Raw genomic sequence first — 19529 nt, 5'->3', positions numbered from 1 at the left:
CTACATTGCGGCCCAAACCTCTCCTCCTCCTTCTCACATTTCCTAAAGCCGATATAAACATCTTGAAGACTTCTTTGTTCTCTAGCTCTCGCTTTCTTCTACTCCTCCTGTCAGAGTAATTGCATCTAAGTTATCGCAAAACTTTGTGTTTCCATGAGTTCCCGGCGAGGAGACAAAAGCTGTCTTTGATCTTACCAAGCAAAAGGCTTGTAAAACTCCACTGTGATGGGAAGTGACATGAAGGTGTCGGTTTCTTTGATCTATTGCAGGGGTGTCCAAACTTTTTCCACTGAAGGCCGCACACTGAAAAATCAAAGCAAGCTGGGGCCATTTTGATATATTTTATTTTAAAAACCAATATACATTTAGGCCTCCACTCAGGCTTGATCCCAGGGAAAACAAAGGGTTTTGGTCCCAAAAAAAATAAAAATGTGTCATTATTCAGTATCATTATTATTATAGGCTTAAATCTCCAGATCAACAGTAGGTCTATCTGTCAATATAACATTTTAAAAAAAATAAGTTGTATGATCTTTTTGTCAAAGAAAACCATTTTTTTATTGAAAAAACACAAAATATGCAATATTTTCACCCAATAACATTTTTAAGTGGAATATTTTAGATTATATAATAAGTGTAGCTTTAAAAAGGTCAATAAGTCAGAACAACATTGATTTTAATACATTATTATTTTTTGAGCAATGACACTTAAAAAAAAAACATACTAAAATTATTGGGGATCCAAAACGGTCATACTCATTAAAGTGTTAAAAAATAAATTATAATTATTTTGTTTACTTTTAACACAATAATCTCGAGATCAATTTCAGATCTATCCGTCAAATATAAGTTTTATTGTTGTTTATGTTTTTTGCTTGTTCGTTTTAAAACAAAAACGTGTGGAAAACACTAAATATGCAACATTTTACACAAAGAATATCTCAAAGTGGAATATTTAATGTGACGTAATTGGAGCCTTGAATAGGTCAATAATTCATAATGACATTGATTTTGATTCATTATTATTTTTATTTTTTTAAGAAACAGTCTGCATGGCAGCTTTGTGTTATTAGAGTCAACATTGCAACATTTTCTTGTTAAATTTCACCTCTTTTATGCCACTGTTTATGTTTTGTATTTTTTTAAATCATATTTTTAGAATGTGCCGTAGAGCCGTTAAGAAATTCCCTTCAGGCCGCACTTTGGACATCCCTGATCTATTGTAATTCACAGGAAGATCTTGTCTTGACCCGAGATCTACAGAGGAAGCAGGACCTGATGCAAGGCACCTTTTCTTTGAACTATTTGTGACCGAGAGCAACATCTGTTTACGACCCCTCCTCCCTTTAGAAACAGCTGATGCAATGTAATCAGGGAAAGAAAGTCCAAATAAGAAAGGCGTAGAACTCCCTTGTCAGAGCGTGGTGGAAGACTAGACGTTTCTCCTCATGAGCCAAACTGAACTCTGTCTCTGTTTAATTCCTTGCTTTTTGTCTGTTTAATAATTGTTACCGGGGTTTCAACCTGACACCTCCTCCTTTCTTCCTTTCTTTCTGCGGCAGCGTAAACTTTCTCATGTTATTTGAGATCCCAAAGAAATGTTTAAAAATATCGTACTTTTCCCTAAACGTTTCTTTATTGAAGAGGAACATTTCAAAACACGATAAAAAAAAACCCAGAAAGAAACACATTTACCACGATTACTTGTGTGTTTTCACAGAATCGTGCGAAACCTCTCGTGCAAGGCAAAACATGGCCAGCCGCAAGGTGTACTGCTGGACACGGCCACAAGGTGGCAGCAGAATCACTTCTCAGACACATTAAGGAGCGCCGTTTGAATTATGTGATGCCATCCTGAGACATCAACGATCAGAAGGAAAAGTCTACCTGCTGTAGAGAGCAGATGTAGCGCAGGGTCAGTGTGACAGCGACGTGGGACTGGGCATCTCTCCAAAGTGTGTGTCGGCCAGCACCGACATGTCTGCTTCAGTCTGGGAAGACAAGTGCAATCCCTTAAGCTTCCTTTTAGCACACTTTACTACACTACACTACAGTACAGTACAGTAGAGGACTTCCCTAGTCAACACACAAACATTTGAGTCAACATTTCATTTAAACACCAGTCAAAGATCCTTACACAGGCATGCGAAAGGAACACTCTGCTGTTCTTAAGGACCTAACTGTAACAAAATAATATTTCCAAAGATCCCATATTTTATTGCAGTGCTGCTGTTTTTAAGGACCTACTGTATAAAGAAATGCTAGTCAAAGATCCTATACAAGCATGTGAAAGGAACATTGCTGTTTTCAAGGACCGCCTACAAAAATGCATGTCAAAAATCCCATACATGACAGCGGCACTCTGCTCTGTTTAAGAATCAACTGCAAAGAATGCGAGTGAAAAATCATTTATGTGACAGCAGCGCTGCTGTTTTTTAAGACCTACTGTAAGTACACGAGTCAAAGATCCTAATACAGCATGTGAAAAGAACGCTCTGCTGTTTTTAAGGACCTACTGTAAAAACACCAGTCAAAGATCCTTATACAGACATGCAAAAATAAACTTCTGTTGTTTTTGAGGACCTACTGTAAAAGCACTAGTCAAGGATCCTTTTACAGGCAGGCAAAAGGAGCACTGCTGTTTTTAAGGAACTACAGTAAAAAAAAAAGATTCTTAAAGACCCCATGTTGTATAACAGTGCTGTTGTTTTTAAAGACCTAATGTAAAAACACCAGTCAAAGATCCTTACACAGTCATGCAAAAAGAAAGCTCTGCTGTTTTTAACAACCTAATGTAAAAACACTAATCAAAGATCCTTACACAGGCATGCAAAAAGAAAAATCTGCTGTTTTTGAGGACCCACTGTAAAAACCCCAGTCAAAGATCCTTACACTGGCATGCAAAAAGAAAGCTCTTCTGTTTTTGAAGACCTACTGTAAAAACACTAATCAAAGATCCTTGTACAGGCATGCGAAAGGAACGCTCTGCTGTTTTTAAAGACTTACTGTAAAAATATTAGTCAAAGATCCTGATAAAGGCCTGCAAAATGAAAGCTCTGCTGTTTTTAAGGACCTACTGTAAAGAAATGATTTTCAAATATCCCATATTTTATACCAGTGCTGATGTTTTTAAGACATTACTGTAAAAACACTAATCAAAGATCCTTATACAGACATGCAAAAAGAAAGCTCCGCTGTTTTTGAGGACCTACTGTAAAAACACTAATCAAAGACCCTTATACAGGCATTAGAAAAGAACATTCTGCTGTTTTTAAGGACCTACTGTAAAAACACCAGTCAAAGAGCCTTACACAGGGATGCAAAAAGAAAGCTCTGCGGTTTTTGAGGACCTACTGTAAAAACACAAATCAAAGATCCTTATACAGGCATTCGAAAAGAACGCTGTGCTGTTTTTAAGGACGTACTGTAAAAAAATGATTTTCAAGGATCCCATATTTTATACCAGTGCTGATGTTTTTAAGGACCTACTGTAAAAACACTAATCAAAGATCCTTATACAGGCATGCAAAAAGAAAGGTCTGCTGTTTTTGAGGACCTACTGTAAAAACACTAATCAAAGATCCTTATACAGGCATTCGAAAAGAACGTTCTGCTGTTTTTAAGGACCTACTGTAAAAACACCAGTCAAAGATCCTTACACAGGCATGCAAAAAAAAACGCTGCTGTTTTTGAGGACCTACTGTACAAACACTAATCAAAGATCCTTGTACAGGCATGCGAAAGGAACGCTCTGCTGTCTTTAAGGACTTACTGTAAAAATATTAGTCAAAGATCCTTATAAAGGCCTGCAAAAAAAAAGCTCTCCTGTTTTTAAGGACCTACTGTAACAAAAAATATTGTTAAAGATCACATATTTTATAGCACTACTGCTGTTTTTAAGGAGATACTGTACAAATCCTATACATGACAGCGGCACTCTGCTCTTTTTAAGAGTCAACTGCAAAGAATGCTGTTTTTGAGGACCTGCTGTAAAAACACCAGTCAAACAGGTTTTATCTGCTGTTTTTAAGAAGCTCGGGCCAACCTACTTGGTGATCCTTGTCTTGGCGTGGCGCTGCATGTCTTCTCTTCTTGGAGGCGGGGGCTTGATGGAAGGCAGGAGATGAACCGTTGATGAGGTCGTCCTGGGACCCTGTGGCCGTGTCTGAAGGGGCTCCGGGCTCATCCTAAAAGAAGTGGAAAACCGATCAAAACCGTCGTGTTCCTCACAGGACCTGCGTGGTGGTCCACCTCCAGGAGCACGCTCAGCTCAGCCTTCCGGTAGTCGTCTCCGTGGTGGTCCAGGGTCTTCATGAGGAACCTGCAGGGTTGAGAGAAGCGTTGACACAAAGTGGAGAGAATCCTTCTTTGGACGCAGGTTCTTACCGCCGTTCTTTCTTCAACCGTCGTGTCAGTCTTTGGACTTGATGAAGGCGACCAAGGATCTTCTGATTCACCTGCATGGCATCCGTGGTGAGCAGCCAGGGTCAGACTCATTGCAAGCACACACCACAATAACATCTGCTCTACTTTCTTCCAGGAGCTCACAAGAAATCAAATACACACATGTGCATTTTGTTGGGTTTTGTAGGAGAAACCATCTCAATATTGCCACGCTTTTATTTTGACACTTCCCTTGCAGTGAATAGGGAGTGACTGATACAAAGCCCTTTATTTGCAAACCTTTCCATTTACGAACTTTGAGACAAGGGGTGTCTAAACTTCTTGACCTGGGGGGCCGCATTGGGCAAAACAAATTTGGCGACTGCATGTACAAACCCCGTTTCCATATGAGTTGGGAAATTGTGTTAGATGTAAATATAAACGGACACCTGCACGCGGCGCTGATAGTTGGCGTTTCTGGATGTTGTTGATAAATGGCCTTCGCTTTGCATAGTAGAGCGTTAAAGGCCTACTGAAACCCATTACTACCGACCACGCAGTCTGATAGTTTATATGTCAATGATTAAATCTTAACATTGCAACACATGCCAATACGGCCGGTTTAGTTTACTAAATTAAAATTTTAAATTTCCCACTGAGTTTCTTCTTGAAAACGTCACGGAATGATGACGCATGCTTGTGACGTTATTGGTTGAGCGGACATTTTTAGCCCAGCACCACTTACCGCTAAAAGTCGTCTCTTTTCATCGCATAATTACACAATATTTTTGACATCTGTGTTGCTGAATCTTTTGCAATTTGTTCAATTAATAATGGAGACGTCAAAGAAGATTGCTGTTGGTGGAAAGCGGTGGATTGCAACTGCTTTAGCAACCGAAACACAGCCGGTGTTTCTTTGTTTGTTGTGAAGCTTTAGCGAACATGTTTCTCTACCACATGTCAACCAGCAAGTTTTTGGATGAGAAAATTGTGATATTAAGTCGGCTCTTACCGGAGACTTGTGCGGCGTTAGCGTCCTCCTGCAGCGGCTGTCATCTTAGTTCCTCCATTGGCTTCTCTCAGAGACACTGGCGGTCACCGCAGCCCTCCGACTTTCAGGTAGTGAAGTGAAGTGAATTATATTTATATAGCGCTTTTCTCAAGTGACTCAAAGCGCTTTACATAGTGACACCCAATATCTAAGTTACATTTAAACCAGTGTGGGTGGCACTGGGAGCAGGTGGGTAAAGTGTCTTGCCCAAAGACACAACGGCAGTAACTAGGATGGCAGAAGCGGGAATCGAACCTGCAACCCTCAAGTTACTGGCACGCCCACTCTACCAACCGAGCTATGCCGCCCCAGGTATGATTTTATAATCTCACTAAAACATTAGTAACACAATAAGCAGATAAGGGATTTTCCAGAATTATCCTAGTAAATGTGTCTAATAACATCTGAATCGCTCCCACTGCCCTCGCCTTATTTCCCCTAGTGCTTCACTCTAACTTTCCTCATCCACAAATCTTTCATCCTCGCTCAAATTAATGGGGAAATCGTCACTTTCTCAATCACTCTTGCTGCTGGTGGCTATGATTATAAACAATGTTCAGATGTGAGGAGCCCTACAACCCGTGACGTCACGCGCATATCGTCTGCTACTTCCGGTACAGGCAAAGCTTTTTATTAGCGACCTTTATCGTCGATGTTCTCTACTAAATCCTTTCAGCAAAAATAGGGCAAAATTGCAAAATGATCAAGTATGACACATAGAAAGGACCTGTTATCCCCGTTTAAATAAGAAAATCTCATTTCAGTAGGCCTTTAACTTGCACTTACAGATGTAACGATGAACTGTATTTAGTGACAGTGGTTTTCTGAAGTGTTCCTGAGCCCTTGTGGTGATATCCTTTAGAGATTGATGTCGGTTTCTGATACAGTGCCGTCTGAGGGATCGAAGGTCACGTCACGTTCATTCAATGTTGGTTTCCGGCCATGCCGCTTACGTGGAGTGATTTCTCCAGATTCTTTGAACCTTTTGATGATATTATGGAGCGTAGATGTTGAAATCCCTAAATTTCTTGCAATTCCACTTTGAGAAACATTGTTCTTAAACTGTTTGACTATTTGCTCACACAGTTGGGGACAAAGGGGTGTACCTCGCCCCATCCTTTCTTGTGAAAGACTGAGCATTTTTTGGGAAACTGTTTTTATACCCAATCATGGCACCCACCTGTTCCCAATTAGCCTGCACACCTGTGAGATGTTCCAAATAAGTGTTTGATGAGCATTCCTCAAATTGATCAGTATTTATTGTCACCTTCCCCAACTTCTTTGTCACGTGTTGTTGGCATCAAATTCTAAAGTTAATGATTATTTGCAAAAAAAAAAATGTTTTATTAGTTTGAACATCAAATATGTTGTCTTTGTAGCACATTCAACTAAATATGGGTTTAAAAGGATTTGCAAATAATTGTATTCCGTTTATATTTACATCTAACACAATTTCCCAACTCATATGGAAACAAGGTTTGTACAACAAGAACGCACCTGTTCAATCTCTTTGCATCGTCTGTTCAGAGTCAGGTATTTCCTCTTATCAAGCACTCGTCTCCCCTCGTCCTCTTGGGTAACGCTCTCCAGCAGCTCACTGCTCCTTGGTCCCAATTCCACCTGCAGACGAAAAGTTTAATCGCGTGTGAACGCCCTATGTGCGCAAGCGGCGAACCGGGGTGAGTGTATGTTGGAACGGTTCAAATGAGTGTGGAAAGGTGGAATGTGGAGAGGTTTGTATATTGCGCATTCATTGTCATTGGGGAGAAATTCCTGGTAATCCGGGAATCTGTGAGTAGAGGGTGTGGATGTTGGAACGGTTCAAATCATATGTGAATTGTGGGGTATGCAGAAGTTTGTATGTTGCCTACAATAAATTCATAAAAGAAGCACATTTCATGAATGTTTTTTGTGAGCAACAAGTATGTGCTCCAATCACTGCATCACAAAAAAATAAGAGTTGTGGAAATGATTGGAAACTCAAGACAGCCATGACATCATGTTCTTTACAAGTGTATCTACACTTTTGACCACCACTGTACCTAAATACTGAGGTCTGTAAAACATTTTAAAAGGCCTACTGAAATGAGATTTTCTTATTTAAACGGGGATAGCAGGTCCATTCTATGTGTCATACTTGATCATTTCACGATATTGCCATATTTTGCTGAAAGGATTTAGTAGCGAACATCGACGATAAAGTTCGCAACTTTTGGTCGCTAATAAAAAAGCCTTGCCTGTACCGGAAGTAGCAGACGATGTGCGGGTGACGTCACCGGTTGTAGGACTCCTCACATCTGAACATTGTTAATAATGTGAGCCTCCAGCAGCAAGAGCTATTCGGACCGAGAAAGCGACAATTTCCCCATTAATTTGAGCGAGGATGAAAGACTCGTGGATGAGGAAAGTTAGAGTGAAGCACAAAAAAAATAAGAAAGAAAAAGCGACGGCTCCAGGCGGCGGCAATGGGACCATTTCAGGTGTAATTAGACACATTTACTAGGATAATTCTGTAAGATCCCTTATCTGCTTATTGTTTTATAGTGTTTTAGTGAGATTGTAAAGTCAACCATGAAAGTCGGAGGGCTGCGGTGAACGGCAGTGTCTCTCAGAGAAGCCGTGGAGCCAAGATCACAGCTGCCTTTTTGAGCTGCAGGAGGAAGTCCCATAATCCACTGAAGTCTCCGGTAAGAGCCGACTTAATATCACAATTTTCCCATCCAAAAACTTGCTGGTTGACGTAGAGAAACATGTTTGCTTGACCGCTCTGTGTTAAAGCTTCACAACAAACAAAGAAACACCGGCTGTGTTTCGGTGCTAAAGGCAGCTGCAATCCATCGCTTTCCAACAACAGCATTATTCTTTATAGTCTCCATTATTAATTGAACAAATTGCAAAAAATTCAGCAACAAAGATGTCCAAAATACTGTGTAATTATGCGATGAAAAGAGACGACTTTTAGCCGTAAGTGGTGCTGGGCTAATATGTCCCCTCCAACCCGAGACGTCACGCGCACACGTCATCATTCGGCGACGTTTTCAACAAGAAACTCCGCGGGAAATTTACAATTCTAATTTAGTAAACTAAAAAGGCCGTATTGGCATGTGTTGCAATGTTAATATTTCATCATTGATGTATAAACTATCAGACTGCGTGGTCGGTAGTAGTGGCTTTCAGTAGGCCTTTAAACACATTTTAAAAGACTGCAAATTTTACACGACCATTTTACTGAAATAAATAACGGTACAGCGATGACGTTTACTTTACCTCTCCGGGTCCTAGTTCCACACCACCAGGCTCCAGTTCTGCTTCCAGGATGTGACCCCCAAATAGAGGAGGGAGGGCCAAACCAGAGAAATCTTCCATTACCTGCAAAGACGAGCCTCCACCGTGACTGGACAAAATGGGAAATTAGGACATCCAATATTAAGTTACCCATGTCACTAGTAAGTTCTGTTAAGCAGGGTTCCCCAACCCGGGAGCGCTTTAATGTATGCACGCTCTTCACCCACCGGCTTTCCAAGCATGGCAGATAAAAACAGCAAAAAAAATGAGCATGAAAAACCAACTTACTATAAAACTGAAGTAGCGGGGGCCCTAGGTGTATTTCTTTGCCACGAGATGGTCTCCGGCATGTTGAGGGCATATACTGTATACCAGTGTTTAACCATAGAATGTAATATATGTGTTTTTCAGCTGTAGTCTGTATAATAATACACCACTTGTGGCAGTAATGACAATATGAAAGAAGTTCTAATTTCTTAAGCGCAAAACTTATGACTAAAAGCTGTCTTTTCATTTGCACTTTAAAGGCCTACTGAAACCCACTACGACCGACCACGCAGTCTGATAGTTTATATATCAATGATGAAATGTTAACATTGCAACACATGCCAATGCGGCCGGTTTAGTTTATTTAATTGCAATTTTAAATTTCGCGTGGAAGTATCATGCTAAAACGTTGCGGTATGATTGTAGAGGACATTTTGTTCCGGAACCGTTCACAGCTATAAGTTGTGTCTTTTCATCGCATAATTCCACAGTATTAGGGACATCTGTATTGCTGAATCTTTTGCAATTTGTTCAATGAATAATGGAGACGTCAAAGAAGAAAGCTGTAGGTGGGAAGCGGTGTATTGCGGCCGCCTGTTTCATTGTTTACATTGACGGTGAAGTTTTACTAAGGAACAGAGCGTTCAAACGAACACGGTTGGATTAGACCACACACACTAAGTACAGTGTATTATGCAGCGATCATTTCGGAAGATTGTGTTTCGAAGAGGGAACCCCTGGGAAGGGCTGAGATGGGCATCGCCACCACCCATCGACTGGTGCTGAAGAAAGGTGCGGGGCCAACCTTCAGGTTGTTCAGGTACGACCATATAATCTCACTAAAACACTAGTAACACAATAAGCAGATAAGAGATTTTCCAGAATTATCCTAGTAAATTTGTCTAATAACATCTGGATCGCTTCCACTGTATAGTCTATTTTTTTTTTCTTCTAGTCTTTCACTCTCACTTTTATTCATCCACGAATCTCTCATCCTCGCTCAAATACATGGGGAAATCGTCACTTTCTCGGTCCGAATCGCTCTACCTGCTGGTGGCTACGATTGTAAACAATGTTCAGATGTGAGGAGCTCCACAACCCGTGACGTCACGTGCACATTGTTTGCTACTTCCGGTACAGGCAATGCTTTTTTTTATTAGCGACCAAAAGTTGCGAACTTTATCGCCGATGTTATCTACTAAATCCTTTCAGCAAAAATATGGCAATATCACGAAATGATCAAGTATGAGACAAAGAATGGACCTGCTAACCCCGTTTGAATAAGAAAATCTCATTTCAGTAGGCCTTTAGGGCTATATGAGTAAACATTGATTGATTGATTATTTACACGTGTATGTACACTTTTGATCATAAATACGACCATTAAAGAGCAATCTTCCACCGCAGTTGAAGTGCTCATATAAAACATACACGAACAAAGTCATGAAAAAAAATATATAGATGTGGAAAAAAAAAACACCATATCAAGAATTAGCGTGGTAATGTATGGAACACTTACAGCAATGGATACTCAGTCAAAGTCCCCAAAGCACTTAAATCTCTTCAAAGTTAAAAAATAAACGTATTAAGACATTCTACGAAGCGAACTTCCATCAAAGTGCGGCTGCGAGCGCGTTAAAGTCAACAGATCAACATTTATTGTGGCCGCCCGCTCACTACTTTGTTTACACGCAGCGGGCGCACCAGTAACACGTCACATGCGTCCCAGACTACATTTCCCGTGAGCCTTCAGTGTTCCTTCGCAACTTTGTCACTTCTAACTACATTTCCCATGAGCCTCTGTCTTCCACTGACTGCGTCGCAAACCAACATGGCGGGTTCGTTTACGTATTTTGTTCTTCGAAATATCTAAATGTTTGATTTACGGCGACATAGCATCGATGCATGTTGTCTTAATGATTTCTATTAAAGCCAATTAAAGTTCAAATCGTTGTTGAAGTGTTGCTACTGGAACTCGGTGCAAGTCGTAGCCTGACCTTGGATGTAATGCTAACATTAGCTTAGCGTTACAATAGCATGTCATTTATTTTGAAAATGTATACACTTTCAAGATTATGGATTACACAGTTAACGTATTTTCATTTCTCTTTTGACGTGTCCGCAAATAAATAGGAAGAAGCAACGCTTATCTAATCCCACCCCTTTTCTGTGTCATAGCAATTACTTACACTTACTGTGTTGTTATGTTTTATGTTGTTGTGCAGGAGTTGTAGCCTTCTTGAAAAATGCATGGAATAAGGAGCCTGTCATCTTTGCTGCGTGCGCCATTGGATTGACGGGTAACTATTCTTCTGTGTTTACATGCTGGACATGTACACTTGCCATGAACAGTGTACATTAGGGGTGTCCAAAGTGCGGCCCCGGGGCCATTTGTGGCCCGCAGCTAATCGTTTACCGGCCCGCCACACATTCTGCAAAAATTGCAAAATTGATAGTGTTGCAAAAATTAAAAGAAAACATTTTTTAAAAAGTGGAATGAGGTGAAATCTAATGAGAAAAAGTGGCAATGTCGACACAAAGTTGCCATGCAGACAGTTTTTTTTCGCTTTTGTCTTTATTTTCTCTTAATTCCATTGCTCAAAAAAAAAAGGACAAAAAAAATCTATGTTATAATTAATTATTACTTAAAAATTATGACTTTAAAATGTTTTATGTGGAAAAAAATATTGCATATGTGTGTTGTTGCCATACAAAAACATCAAAGTTTTGACGAAAGAGCATAAAACAAACTAAATAGTTAGAATTTAAAAGCCTACTGAAATTAGATTTTCTTATTCAAACGGGGATAGCAGGTCCATTCTATGTGTCATACTTGATCATTTCGTGATATTGCCATATTTTTGCTGAAAGGATTTAGTAGAGAACATCCACGATAACGTTCGTAACTTTCGGTGCTAACAGAAAAGCCCTGCGTTACCGGAAGTCGCGGACGCTGACGTCACATGTTGATGGCTCCTCACATATTCACAGTTTTTAACGGGAGCCTCCAACAAAAAGAGTTATTCGGACCGAGAAAACGACAATTTCCCCATTAATACGAGCGAGGATGAAAGATTCGTGTTTGACGATATTGATAGCGACGGACTAGAATTAAAAAAAAAAAGTAATAAAAAACGCAATTGCATTGGGACGGATGCAGATGTTTTTAGACACATTTACTAGGATAATTCTGGAAAATCCCTTATCCTTCTATTGTGTAGCTAGTGTTTTTGTGAGTTTAACAGTACCTGATAGTCGGAGGGGTGTGTCATGTTGACGCGGAGTGTCTCAGGGAAGTCGACGGCAGCTTTATGGGCGGCACAAGCTCAGCTGATCTCCGGTAAGAAGCGACTTTTTACCACAATTTTCTCACCGAAACCTGCTGGTTGACATTCGGTCGGGATCCATGTTCGCTGTGATCCAGAGTAAAGTTTCACCTCCGGGAATTTTAAACAAGGAATCACCGTGTGTTTGTGTGGCTAAAGGCTAAAGCTTCCCAACTCCATCTTTCTACTTTGACTTCTCCAATATTAATTGAACAAATTGCAAAAGATTCAGCAACACAGATCTCCAAAATACTGTGTAATTATGCCGTTAAAGCAGACCACTTTTAGCTGTGTGTGTGTGCAGCGCTCATATTTTCTAACAGCCTTGACGCGACGTTTTCAAGAAGAAACTTCCGGGAAATTAACAATTGCAATTTAGTAAACTAAAAAGGCCGTATTGGCATGTGTTGCAATGTTATTATTGCATCATTGATATATAAACTATCAGACTGCATGGTGGGTAGTAGTGGCTTTCAGTAGGCCTTTAAAATCGACAGATATATCGGAAGTTGATCTTGAAATTTAAGTGTTAAAAGTAAAAAAAAAAACTAATAGAAATGCATCATTTTATGAGTGGGGAACCTTTCGGATCTCAAATATATTTAGTAGGATTTTATGTAACTTTTCACTGTGATTACTGAAAAATATTAAATAATTAAAATCAATGGTGTCCTGCATTATTCATCTTTGAGGGCTTTAATTGCTAAATAAAGGAACTCTTCTGAAGGAATCAATAAAGTACTATCTATCTATCTATCTATCTATCTAAATACTGCATATTTCAGTTTTACTATAAAAAAAAGTTGTCTTTGACAGAAAAGGCATAAAACCGTATTTGTTGTACTTTATATCAACCTCAAAGTGATATAGAAATTTACTGTAAGTATTAAATAAAAAATAAAAATTTTTTTGACTTATTTTCAACATTTTAGTGACTGAGACCCTCTATGCTCCACAGGAGCACTAAGGATTAAAAAAAAAATCCATATATTTTGTTATGGTTTGAAAATGAAAAATATCAAAATGGCCCCCGCATGCTTAAATTTTTCCATGTGCGGCCCTCCGTGGAAAAAGTTTGGACACCCCTGGTGTACATACACCTGCAAAGAACATCATGTCCTGGCTGTCTTAAGGTTTCCATTCATTTCTACAGCTCTTATTTTTTGGTGATGTAGTGATTGGATCACATACTTGTTGCTCACAAAAAAAACATTCATGAAGTTTGCTTCTTTTATGAATTTATTATGGCTCTACTAAAAATGTGAGCAAATCTGCTGGGTCAAATGTATACTTGGAAGACCCAACTGCCCCCAAGACCCAACCTCCGGGCTGATGATTTTAGCTTGTCCTGAAGAATTTGGAGGTGATCCTCCTTTTTCATTGTCCCATTTAAAGCACCAGTTCCATTTGACAGCAAAACAGGCCCAGAGCATAACACTATACCGCCACTATGCTTGACGGTAGGTATGGCGTTCCTGGGATTAAAGGCCTCACCTTTTCTCCTCCAAGCATATTGCTGGGTATTGTGGCCAAACAGCTCCATTTTCCTCCAGACATCCATGTGACGTCAGATGAAACTCAGCTGTTTGGCCACAATACCCAGCAATATGTTTGGAGAAGGGCTTCACGGTGGCAGAGGGGTTATTGCCTCACAATACCAAGGTCCTGCAGTCCTGGGTTCGAATCCAGGCTCGGGATCTTTCTGTGTGGAGTTTGCATGTTCTCCCCGTGAATGCGTGGGTTCCCTCCGGGTACTCTGGCTTCCTCCCACTTCCAAAGACATGCACCTGGGGATAGGTTGATTGGCAAAGCTAAATTGGCCCTAGTGTGTGAATGTGAGTGTGAATGTTGTCCGTCTATCTGTGTTGGCCCTGTGATGAGGTGGCGACTTGTCCAGGGTGTACGCCGCCTTCCACCTAGTTAGAATTTAAAAGCTTCCTGAAATTAGATTTTCTTATTTAAACGGGGATAGCAGGTCCATTCCATGTGTCATACTTGATCATTTTGCGATATTGCCATATTTTTGCTGAAAGGATTTAGTAGAGAACATCCACGATAACGTTCGCAACTTTTGGTGCTAACAGAAAAGCCCTGCGTTTACCGGAAGTCGCAGACGCTGACGTCACATGTTGATGGCTCCTCACATATTCACAGTTTTTAATGGGAGCCTCCAACAAAAAGAGTTATTCGGACCGAGAAAACGACAATTTCCCCATTAATACGAGCGAGGATGAAAGATTCGTGTTTGAGGATATTGATAGCGACGGACTCGAATTAAAAAAAACAAGTAAAAAAAAACGCAATTGCATTGGGACGGATTCAGATGTTTTTAGACACATTTACTAAGATAATTCTGCAAAATCCCTTTTCTTTCTATTGTGTTGCTAGTGTTTTTGTGAGTTTAACAGTACCTGATAGTCGGAGGGGTGTGTCATGTTGACGCGGAGTGTCTCAGGGAAGTCAACGGCAGCTTTATGGGCGGCACAAGCTCAGCTGATCTCCGGTTAGAAGCGACTTTTTACCACAATTTTCTCACCGAAACCTGATGGTTGACATTCGGTCGGGATCCATGTTCGCTGTGATCCAGAGTAAAGTTTCACCTCCGGGAATTTTAAACAAGGAATCACCGTGTGTTTGTGTGGCCAAAGGCTAAAGCTTCCCAACTCCATCTTTCTACTTTGACTTCTCCAATATTAATTGAACAAATTGCAAAAGATTCAGCAACACAGATCTCCAAAATACTGTGTAATTATGCGGTTAAAGCAGACGACTTTTAGCTGTGTGTGTGTGCAGTGCTCATATTTCCTAACAGCCTTGACGCGACGTTTTCAAGAAGAAACTTCCGGGAAATTAACATTTGCAATTTAGTAAACTAAAAAGGCCGTATTGGCATGTGTTGCAATGTTATTATTGCATCATTAATATATAAACTATCAGACTGCGTGGTGGGTAGTAGTGGCTTTCAGTAGGCCTTTGAAATCGACAGATATATCGGAAGTTGATCTTGAAATTTAAGTGTTAAAAGTAAAAAAAAACTAATAGAAATGCATCATTTTATGAGTGGGGAACCTTTCGGATCTCAAATATATTTAGTAGGATTTTATGTAACTTTTCACTGTGATTACTCAAAAATATTAAATAATTAAAATCAATGGTGTCCTGCATTATTCATCTTTGAGGGCTTTAATTGCTAAATAAAGGAACTCTTCTGAAGGAATCAAAAAGGACTATCTATCCATCTATCTAAATACTGCATATTTCAGTTTTACTATAAAAAAAAGTTGTCTTTGACAGAAAAGGCATACAACCTTATTTGTTTTACTTTATATCACCCTCAAATTGATATAGAAATTTACTGTAAGTATTAAATTAAAAACAAATTTTTTTTTTTTACTTATTTTCAACATTTTAGTGACTGAGACCCTCTATGCTCCACAGGAGCTCTAAGGATTAAAAAAAAAATCCATATATTTTGTTATGGTTTGAAAATGAAAAATATCAAAATGGCCCCCGCATGCTTAAATTTTTCCATGTGCGGCCCTCCGTGGAAAAAGTTTGGACACCCCTGGTGTACATACACCTGCAAAGAACATCATGTCCTGGCTGTCTTAAGGTTTCCATTCATTTCTACAGCTCTTATTTTTTGGTGATGTAGTGATTGGATCACATACTTGTTGCTCACAAAAAAAACATTCATGAAGTTTGCTTCTTTTATGAATTTATTATGGCTCTACTAAAAATGTGAGCAAATCTGCTGGGTCAAATGTATACTTGGAAGACCCAACTGCCCCCAAGACCCAACCTCCGGGCTGATGATTTTAGCTTGTCCTGAAGAATTTGGAGGTGATCCTCCTTTTTCATTGTCCCATTTAAAGCACCAGTTCCATTTGACAGCAAAACAGGCCCAGAGCATAACACTATACCGCCACTATGCTTGACGGTAGGTTTGGCGTTCCTGGGATTAAAGGCCTCACCTTTTCTCCTCCAAGCATATTGCTGGGTATTGTGGCCAAACAGCTCCATTTTCCTCCAGACATCCATGTGACGTCAGATGAAACTGAGCTGTTTGGCCACAATACCCAGCAATATGTTTGGAGAAGGGCTTCACGGTGGCAGAGGGGTTATTGCCTCACAATACGAAGGTCCTGCAGTCCTGGGTTCGGATCCAGGCTCGGGATCTTTCTGTGTGGAGTTTGCATGTTCTCCCCGTGAATGCGTGGGGTCCCTCCGGGTACTCCGGCTTCCTCCCACTTCCAAAGACATGCACCTGGGGATAGGTTGATTGGCAAAGCTAAATTGGCCCTAGTGTGTGAATGTGAGTGTGAATGTTTTCTGTCTATCTGTGTTGGCCCTGTGATGAGGTGGCGACTTGTCCAGGGTGTACCCCGCCTTCCACCTGATTGTAGCTGAGATAGGCACCAGCGCCCCCCGCAACCCCAAAAGGGAATAAGCGGTAGAAAAATGGATGGATGGATGTTTGGAGAAGAAAAGGCGAGTCCTTTAATCCCAGGAACACCACACCTACTGTCAAGCATGGTGGTGGTAGTATTATGCTCCGGGCCTGTTTTTTTTTTTGCCGATGGAACTGGTGCTTTACAGAGAGTAAATGGGACAATAAAAAAGGAGGATTACCACCAAATTGTTCAGGACAAGCTAAAATCATCAGCCCAGAGGTTGGGTCTTGGCTACAGTTGGGTGTCCCAACAGGACGATGACCCCAAACACAGGTCAAAAATGGTAAAGGAATGGGTACATCAGGCTAGACTGAAGGTTTTAGAATGACCTTCCCAAAGTCCTGACTTAAACGAACCAAACTTGAATGTTTTTTGTGAGCAACAAGTATGTGCTCCAATTACTACATCACAAAAAAATGATTGGAAACTCAAGACAGCCATGATGTGATGTTCCAAATGTGAACTTTTGACCACGGCTGTATTTGTCGAGTCACTGGGGCAAACACTATGATCTCCTTCCTTTGTCAGGTATCATTCTTCCATTTATAAGTCCTACCACCAAGTATTCTGCCATGATGAATGCGGCGGTGCCATACAACTACCCAGGTATGATTGTTTGTCTTTCCTGCTCCTTTGTTTGCCAAGATGACGCCGCGTACATACGCTGCGACTACTGGCTCTCTGTATTGGTGCATTGTCGTCTGTGTGCTGCTGTAAGCATGTGATCGTGTGAATGGCCTTACCAAACTGCGGTCAGTTGGATTACCGTATTTTTCAGACTGTAAGGCGCACTTAAAATCCTTTTAATTTTCTCAAAACTGGACAAGGTGCCTTATAACCCAATGCACGGAATCATTTGGGTCGTGCTTACCGACCTCGAAGCTATTTCATTTGGTACATGGTGTGACCAGTAGATGGCAGTCACACATAAGAGATAATGGCGCAGTATCTGAGAGAGTCCAGTCCATGTAGATCTAACATAATAGTGTGAGAGTCCAGTCCATAGTGGATCTAACATAATAGTGAGTCCAGTCCATAGTGGATCTAACATAATAGTGAGAGTCCAGTCCATAGTGGATCTAACACTATAGTGAGAGTCCAGTCCATAGTGGATCTAACACTATAGTGAGCGTCCAGTCCATAGTGGATCTAACATAATAGTGTGAGAGTCCAGTCCATAATAGATCTAACATAATAGTGTGAGAGTTCAGTCCATAGTACACCTAACATAATAGTGTGAGAGTCCAGTCCATAGTGGATCAAACATAATAGTGTGATAGTCCAGTCCAAAGTGAATCTAACATAATAGTGATAGTCCAGTCCAAAGTGGATCTAACATAATAGTGAGAGTCCAGTCCATAGTGGATTTAACATAATAGTGAGTCCAGTCCGTAGTGGATCTAACATAATAGTGAGAGTCCGGTCCATAGTGGATCTAACATAATAGTGAGTCTTGTCCATAGTGGATCTAACATAATAGTGAGTCTTGTCCATAGTGGATCTAACATAATAGTGAGTCTTGTCCATAGTGGATCTAACATAATAGTGAGTTTAGTCCTTAGTGGATCTAACATAATAGTGAGTCCAGTCCATAGTGGATCTAACATAATAGTGAGTCCAGTCCATAGTGGATCTAACATAATAGTGAGTTTAGTCCATAGTGGGTTCAGCAGGAGATCATTCCGAGGGGAGACAGGTCACAGCGCAGAGATGTCCCCAACCGATGCACAGGGGATAAGTCCACCCGGGTCCCCACTTTGGACAGCCAGCACTTCATCCATGGCCACCGAACCTGTGCCCCCCCCCCCCCCCCACCCCACCCCCACACACCTTCCACGAAGAAGAGGGGGGCAGAGCAGAAAAGATACGGCAGATCAACTCGTCTAAAAGGGGGTCTATTTAAAGGCTAGAGTATAAAAATTTGTTTTAAGATGGAACTTAAATGCTTGTACTGAGATAGCATCTCTAACTGTTACCGGGGAGGCAATAATATAATAATTAAAGTTCCTTGGGTGAATAATGTAAACTCACTACACCGGTATGTTTTAGCGCTTTCGTGGTGAGTTTACTGACAGATATAAGTGAGAACTTTATACTACTTTACATTAGAAATGGCACTAAAACATTTACTACTTAAACATTTTGATAGATTTTGGAGTGCCGTGTGTAATGTTCTATATTTTCAATGGAACATATAAAATGTTACTGTTGTTTACTTGGGACTTATCTTTTATGTTTGACTGCCATCTACTGGTCACACTTATCACTACACCATATATCGAATGAAATAGTGTAGTGTCCCCATAGAGTTGGTTCTGCAGGGAATTCTGGGTATTTGTTGTGTTGTGGTGCAAATATTCTCCCGAAATGTGTTTGTCATTGTTGTTTAGTGTGGTCTCACTATATGGCACATGTTTATGACAGTGTTGGTGTCTGTCCAATGCTACAAAACCCTTGACGTAGTCAGGTAGGTAAACTGGGGTTAAAAGGCGCATTATCCAGTTTTGAGGGAATGAAGGATTTTAGGTGTGAATACGGTAATCACAACTGACTTGCAGAGTCTCCACACTAGCAAACATCTTAACTTACCTTAGACGTTCATGTCCCTTGCATCCTTGCAGTTCCTGTGCGAGATGATGGAAACATGCCCGACGTTCCTGCACACCCGTGTGACCCTCAAGGTCCATCGCTGGAATGGTTGATAAATTTGTAAGGTTCTGTCGTTTGGCAACCTGTCAGTAAAATTGTGCGTTCGAAGAAAAA

The 19529-nt window shown here is 40.5% G+C and overlaps 2 protein-coding genes across 5 annotated transcripts; one reads left to right on the top strand and one right to left on the bottom strand.

The window, feature by feature from the left end:
- Positions 1–1614: 1614 nt before the first annotated feature.
- On the bottom strand, positions 1615–19391 carry tfpt (TCF3 (E2A) fusion partner). 4 transcript variants are annotated; one of them, XM_061915257.1, is made up of 7 exons: positions 19356–19391; positions 8702–8803; positions 6932–7054; positions 4387–4457; positions 4252–4321; positions 4050–4187; positions 1615–1991 (listed from the first exon to the last, which is right to left on the bottom strand). In XM_061915257.1, exons 2-7 carry the CDS (start codon positions 8798–8800, stop codon positions 1917–1919), a joined length of 576 nt encoding a protein of 191 aa, XP_061771241.1. In that variant the 5' UTR covers positions 8801–8803; positions 19356–19391; the 3' UTR covers positions 1615–1916. The 4 variants fall into 4 exon arrangements, with proteins under 4 accessions (XP_061771241.1, XP_061771240.1, XP_061771238.1 ...); XM_061915256.1 differs by lacking the exon at positions 19356–19391 and adding an exon at positions 10506–10722 and having other exon boundaries at positions 8702–8828; XM_061915254.1 differs by lacking the exon at positions 19356–19391 and adding an exon at positions 10506–10721.
- Positions 10744–19529, top strand: ndufa3 (NADH:ubiquinone oxidoreductase subunit A3). Its single transcript, XM_061915262.1, has 4 exons — positions 10744–10824; positions 11212–11286; positions 17295–17372; positions 19388–19529. The coding sequence occupies exons 1-4, from the start codon at positions 10779–10781 to the stop codon at positions 19477–19479; spliced, it is 291 nt and encodes a 96-aa protein (XP_061771246.1). The 5' UTR covers positions 10744–10778; the 3' UTR covers positions 19480–19529.

Source organism: Nerophis ophidion, linkage group LG11, assembly GCF_033978795.1.
Source record: "Nerophis ophidion isolate RoL-2023_Sa linkage group LG11, RoL_Noph_v1.0, whole genome shotgun sequence".
Classification (NCBI taxonomy): Eukaryota; Metazoa; Chordata; class Actinopteri; order Syngnathiformes; family Syngnathidae; genus Nerophis; species Nerophis ophidion.
The sequence above is the reverse complement of the archived record's forward strand: the minus strand, read 5'-3'. Positions and strand labels throughout refer to the sequence as shown.